The following is a 6,368-nucleotide window of genomic DNA, read 5'->3' on the forward strand; positions in this document are numbered from 1 at the left end:
GAAAACAGTGCAAAATTCGAAAGATGCTCAGCGTGTGACGAGTGTAGATACTCTAATGGCCACAACCTTGACCCTTGACGGAACCATGTAATTTGCTAACAGATTTCCAATGTGAGTTATTTATTGGTTTCTTAAAAATCCATGTGTAAAATTAGCAACTGTTTTATATATTTTCCTTCATTTGAAATTGAATTCAAGTAAGTATTAAGCATTGACCGAGTACATAATAAAAGAATCTCACTTAAATAACCACAATCCAACATTTGACATATAAATAAATATATATATAATTCTCCAATCATAGGTAGTAAGTAGTATTGAAGTCACTGCCTTCGTTATTTGAACAAACCAAACCCATTTTCGAGGCATTTTGAACCTTTACAAGTTCTCGCCCTTACCACTTGTCTTTGGCACTTCGGTTACAATAGCTATCAGAAGATCAATGTAAAGTGGAAGTTGTGCCACTGCATACAATGCCACAGGGATGCTAGTGACTGTATAAATCAGAAGCACAGCGTGTTTGAACTTTTGATCAATCAAAAAGAAATGGCCAGAGCAGAAAGTGATGAACATTGCAATAATCGACAAGAAAAGAGAACTCAGTCCCAAAAGAAGCTTCCTTGGCAAATCAATTCTGAAATCTCTGGCTTCTTTTCGAGAAGTAAGTATAGAAAGGAACATTATGAGTGCAGTGACAGAGAAGCAAAGACCAGTTATTGAACACATAGCAAATGCATCAAATGCAGGCTTTCCTTCCAATGTTGGTTCTCCTGTGTCACTTTTGTTGCCGCCTGGCACAGTGCTTGATGTAGCAAAGGAAACGCCAGCAAGGAGTGCTGCTACTACAGAACAAGATTCAGAAGTGTCTTTCAGCCACTCACTACCTAGTTTTACCAGTTCTGTATAAGATTTCTTGAATAATTCTCCTGCTGTTTTGTCCTTTTTGTTTGTCCTAACTGTGAAATGCTCCGGCACTAGTCCTTTAGTGTACTGTTTATGTAAAAGTAGTTAGAAGATTAAAATCATATCAAATTAACAAGAGAAGTTTTATCAATGACAAACATTTTGATTTTCAAAGTTGTAAGCTACTACCTCTGTTCCTTTTTATAAGAGACAACTCACTTTTTAGGTTCATTGAATAATCAATGTATTTAGTCTACAAACAGACCAAATAAGTTATAAAAAGGAACGGAGGTAGGACTAAATAAGTTCTAAGCTCAAATAAGTTGATTCAAACTGGTTGGAGTTAAGCTTATGCTATTATAAAATAATATATACCTGAAACCATTTGATATGCCACATCATTTGCAATGCAGCTCCAGAAATGTGCCAATCTAGATCACTTCTTGCTGCTGCTAAATGTAACACAGTGTTGTCTTCCTTGTCCACACCTTGGATTAAATTATCAAATATTGCTTTTTTATTGCACTTTTCTAACCGTTTCCATAATGCCTCAACAACATTGGTTCTTCTGTTCTCAACTGCAACAAGTAATACATTTTTATTTTCCAAGTTAACATCGTATATTGAACTTGGTATTTTTGTTATAATCTCATCCACTATTTCAATAATGCCGTTTCTTGCTGCTGTCAAAATCGCTGTCTCACTTTTCAGCGTCTCAGAAATCTTTGGTATTTTTGTTATAAGATCGTCCACTATTTCAACCATGCCTTTCTTTGCATCTGTTAAATTTGTTGTCTCACTTTTAAGCATCGTAGAAATCTTTGGGATTTTTGTTATAAGCTCGTCTACTATCTTTACGATGTCATTTTTTGCTGCTGTTAAAAACGTTGTCTCACTTTCTAGCGTTGTAGAAATCTTTGGCTCCTCACTTTTATTATCTCCTGCAAGTTTCATTTTGTTATTTTCATTAATATCTTAAAAACACTTAGTTTAATACAGATTTAACTTACCTTGGTTTGGCTTGTAAGCAGCCATAAAATCAGTTCCGCTGACATCTACTTTCGGTTTGGCGCCGGTTCCAAAACACGATTCATAAGGGTTCTCCATAAATCTGCTCAATAGTTGGCCACTCCATTTATGTTTTTGTTTCATCTTTTTGATTTCTTCAACCCCTTTTAACAAAATTTGATCACATAATCTATAGAACAATAAAACAAACATTGAATATTCATATGATCAACTAAGATGAGACATTTAATTACCTACTCCTGAAAGGCCAAGGATATAGATCCATGCAAACTTCATAAACCAAAGACATGTAACATAGTTTTCTGGAAGAAGTTTGTGTTTCTCTCCCATATCTTTAGATCCTACAATTCAATAACCGTTTCAATTTTGGGTTGTGTTTTGTGCAGATACTTACTACTGTAAGATGTAATTCACACATACCAAATTCAGCAGTACAAGTAGTTTGTTTCAGCATTCCCTTCAGCTTCTCTGTACATTTTTGAAAAAAGAGATAACATGTGTCATAGTTCTTTGGACATTTGTCGTGGGAGCATGACTCTTGTTCCTTGCCATAATTTTCTATAGCTTCTTTCACATTTAAGATTCCCACAGGTATACCTTTTGATATAGTGTGTCATAATATTAATCAAATCAACACATTCAATCTGGTAATGCATAAATGTATAATAACCATGCATAATGGACAGATGCTTTATAAGTTTTGGATGCCATGAAGATAAGCCATGATTTAACTACCACAAAACAGATAGTGATCCTATTTTGTCATAATTTAAATGTGACAAATATTCTAAGAAGTCCATTTTAGCCACGACTTAACCATATTAAATTTTAGACTTTGTGCAGTAGACCGCTTTGCATACCCTCAAAGACGGCCCTAATAATGAACACTTACAGTGGTACAGCACCCTCTTCCACCATATCATCTTGCATCCACTTTTGAATGCTGAGGGCCTTGTAGCAAGAAGTTTAAGAGGACTAAATCCTTCTTTGTTCGGAATGGAAATAAGATTGGGATATTTATCTATTATTATAAGCGCCAAATCTGTTGCATTAGACACAAATATTAGTATTCTAGATACAGTTTTTCTAACGCTCCAGATTCTCACGCAAATTTAGATTTTCAAATATCTACTTATAATATGATATGCTATATGCGTGAATGCATAATCCGATTAGAAGAATCAAACATGCAAATTAATTAAGAAAATTAATTACCGAAAAATTCTCTCGTGATGGCACAGTGAAGAATACTATCTCCATTGCTTCTAATAAGATCTTTAGAAAGAGGATAATCACCATTGTTTCTTTTTGCCAAGAGATAAACAAACGTTTGTTTTTGCCAAGACAGTGCAGCAAGAAACAAAGGAGTCTCTCCTGCGTTGTTATCGATATCAATCAATTCCTTCCTTTCACCATCTTTTCCAATAATAGATTCGCATATATCTTTGAATCCTCTTGATGCTGCAAGGTGCAATGGAGTGTCACCCTTTTCATTCTTACATTTAAGGGCCTTCTCATTATTGTGACTTATGATTGAAGCAACGAGATTTCTGACAACATCTCCATTGTTATCATTTACTGCCACATGCAGTGCTGTTCCTCTACTTTTGATATTTATTGTGCTGAATTTTGGATCCAATTTGTATAGATTCTCAACTCCTTTCCAATTTCCTTCTATTGTATACCCTCGTAGATTGTTCTCTAGATACACACATTTCATAGAGTTAATAATCGGTTGCAATTTAATTTACTACTAGAAATAAAATTGCCAATGAAAATAGAGACGGACTTTAAGATTTACCTTCCGAGGTGTCTTCGGTATCATAAATATAGTCGACCACTTCAATAATGTTCATGGTGATCTTCAATGAAAACTGAAAGAACAATGTGAGAAGATGAAGAGAAGTTTAACCCTTATGTTATATATATATATATATATATATATATATATATATATATATATATATATATATATATATATATATATATATATATATATATATATATATATATATATATATATATATATATATATATATATATATATATATGTTCCAATGCATGCAACATGAATTTGAAGGATAATAAGAGCATATGAAAAGATATTATTCCACTTGAGTAAAAGAAAAAGAAAAAAGAAAACATAGATGCTAAAGGAAAGTTTGCTTCTCAAATCAACAAGTTAAGTATATATTATATTATGATTGTTACAATTTAATAAAGATAATGAATAAATACTTTTTGTTAGTAATTTTTACCTTACTTCCAATTTAAGTCACTAAAAGTAGGTTCTTCTATGCTTTTTAGCTTTAGCCTAACATATACTACGACCTTGTTAAAACAGTCCTATATCGTCGTGTTTCACGTGGTTTTCGATAGAAATTTAAATTTCTTATCTAGAAAATATAATTATTAGGCGAGAAAAATGATCCTCTCAAAATAAAATTTCCATTCAAGAATTAATCTATAATTGTATTCTTTTCTCAATTTGTACATTTGTATTCTTTTCTCCCATTTTTTTTCCAATTTTGGTAAGTTATTTAAAACATTATTTGATATCTGTTATGGACTATTCCAATAGTTAGGCATAGTCCAACCTAGTTTTACATTCGGAATGGTCAATTAGCGTTGATCCAATCAGCTGAGGACAAGAAAGAGTATTTTTTCATCTACGCCTCTGTTGTACCCCAATTTTTGACCCTGAGATCCCACCTTGTTTAGAGAATAGTGTGATCATCATCATCATTATCATTGTCATCATTATTCATATGTCATTTACTAACCAAAAGTGTACAAAAAAAGATTTGTGTTTTGCTTGTTGCTTGATCAGGAGATTCAAGCAAATTACAGTTTTGAGGCCCACTAAGGAGCTCAAGCATTATCATGTGCTCAAGAGATTCCCCTCGTCAAATTCAAAGTCTAAGAGTGACTCAATTCAAGATCATTAACTTCCAATTTCACCTGATGCACAAATTAGGGTTTTTAACTGAATTCATCTAGGGAGCTAGCTTTTATTCAGGACATGGCTCCATAGCTCAAATTACGACTCAAGGATCTCCAATGCCTCGTTATAGTCCACTCATGTCATCCATTTGATTAGAAGAGCTTGATTCAATTGAAATCTACAAAAATGCAATTCATCTAGAAAAAGTCAACTATTCAAGACTACATTTGACTTTTGAGAAATTTAGTCAACCATGGAATTTTGAAGATCAAAATTATGAACTTATAATTATTGAAGTCATTTGATCAAGGAAAATCAAGAAAATCAATCATGAATAAAAAAGTCAACAAAAGTCATTTGAGCTAATATTCAAGTGATTTGATCATTTCCCATTGAATCATTATATTTCAAGCATAAAGATATGACTTCATTCTTGTAAAGTGGCTTTAATCACCAACAACTCTTGCTTGGAGCCACTACATTGTTTGATCTACACCAAAACCAAACCAAAACCAAAAAGCAATACTCTAAAACTCAGAAGAATCACCGTACACCATGTTTAAAGCAAGAGCAAATACCATGGAGACCATAACTTTCACATTTCTTCACCAAGAAGCTAAATCTCATTACTTTAGTTTTGAAGTAACCTTTTGATATGATTTTCCCCCCAAAAAACCACAAATTGTGCCTATAAATAAAGGCCATTGGTTCTGAATCGAAACACACAGAAAATCTCAAAATCACTACTGAACCAAAATCTCCAAAGTTGTCATTTTGTACAAACTTGGTCATTTGATGTTCTAAGCAATTTATGTGTTTAACAATCTTTCAAACAGCTTCTAAACATCATTTGGAAGTTGTTCATCATACTCACCACCCTAAAAAATAACTCCAACTCAAAATCACCACCAAACCTCCATTGTTGCATGATTTAAAACCTTAAACATCAAACTTCCATTTGGCTCAAGCATTGTCCAAATTTCCACTCCAGATACCTTCTATACATCATATAGAAGCTATCTAAATCATTAAATAAATTTTGTAACACTTGTAACACCCTTTTTCTAACCCCAAATATATTCACATATAATTTCACAGAGTAAATAGAATGCATAACAAAATGACGTCACATGTTGTTTTCATAGCAATGAAAATCTAAAACTAAACATACCAACATGCACTGATCACTTTATAACACAATTTGAAACTTTGCGCTTTCATAAATTATGCATATCGCACGAGGAAGAATAAATCCCAAGATATTTCAATGAATATATCCCATACTATATTCATCTACCAAAACATATATCATAGTTATGACATATAATCCATACGTCTTATGAAATCATCGTTTAGGCAACATAGCCATTAATACATCATATTCAAAATAATATGTTAAGAAAAATAAGGATATCAATCTACAAACATCCATAAAACATGAGTTCAAACAAAACCCCCAGTGTTACATGATCAGAGCATATGATTCACTACC

The 6,368-nt window shown here is 32.7% G+C and overlaps 1 protein-coding gene across 2 annotated transcripts; it reads right to left on the minus strand.

Moving 5' to 3' along the window:
* Positions 1 to 262: 262 nt before the first annotated feature.
* LOC131656518 (uncharacterized) lies at positions 263 to 3,834 on the minus strand. 2 transcript variants are annotated; one of them, XM_058926218.1, is made up of 8 exons: positions 3,734 to 3,834; positions 3,148 to 3,633; positions 2,825 to 2,974; positions 2,353 to 2,529; positions 2,166 to 2,273; positions 1,914 to 2,075; positions 1,279 to 1,844; positions 263 to 990 (listed from the first exon to the last, which is right to left on the minus strand). In XM_058926218.1, exons 1-8 carry the CDS (start codon positions 3,786 to 3,788, stop codon positions 379 to 381), a joined length of 2,316 nt encoding a protein of 771 aa, XP_058782201.1. In that variant the 5' UTR covers positions 3,789 to 3,834; the 3' UTR covers positions 263 to 378. The 2 variants fall into 2 exon arrangements, with proteins under 2 accessions (XP_058782201.1, XP_058782202.1); XM_058926219.1 differs by lacking the exon at positions 2,825 to 2,974.
* Between the last annotated feature and the right edge of the window lie 2,534 nt (positions 3,835 to 6,368).

Source organism: Vicia villosa, linkage group LG3 (genome assembly GCF_029867415.1).
Source record: "Vicia villosa cultivar HV-30 ecotype Madison, WI linkage group LG3, Vvil1.0, whole genome shotgun sequence".
NCBI lineage: Eukaryota > Viridiplantae > Streptophyta > Magnoliopsida > Fabales > Fabaceae > Vicia > Vicia villosa.

Coding starts and splice junctions, on each gene's coding strand:
- LOC131656518 (XM_058926218.1), bottom strand. CDS start 3,788: ATGAACATTATTGAAGTGGTCGACTATATTTATGATACCGAAGACACC. Junction 3,634..3,733: donor TACCGAAGACACCTCGGAAG/GTAAATCTTAAA, acceptor GTGTGTATCTAG/AGAACAATCTACGAGGGTAT. Junction 2,076..2,165: donor CCTTGGCCTTTCAGGAGTAG/GTAATTAAATGT, acceptor TTTTGTTAAAAG/GGGTTGAAGAAATCAAAAAG.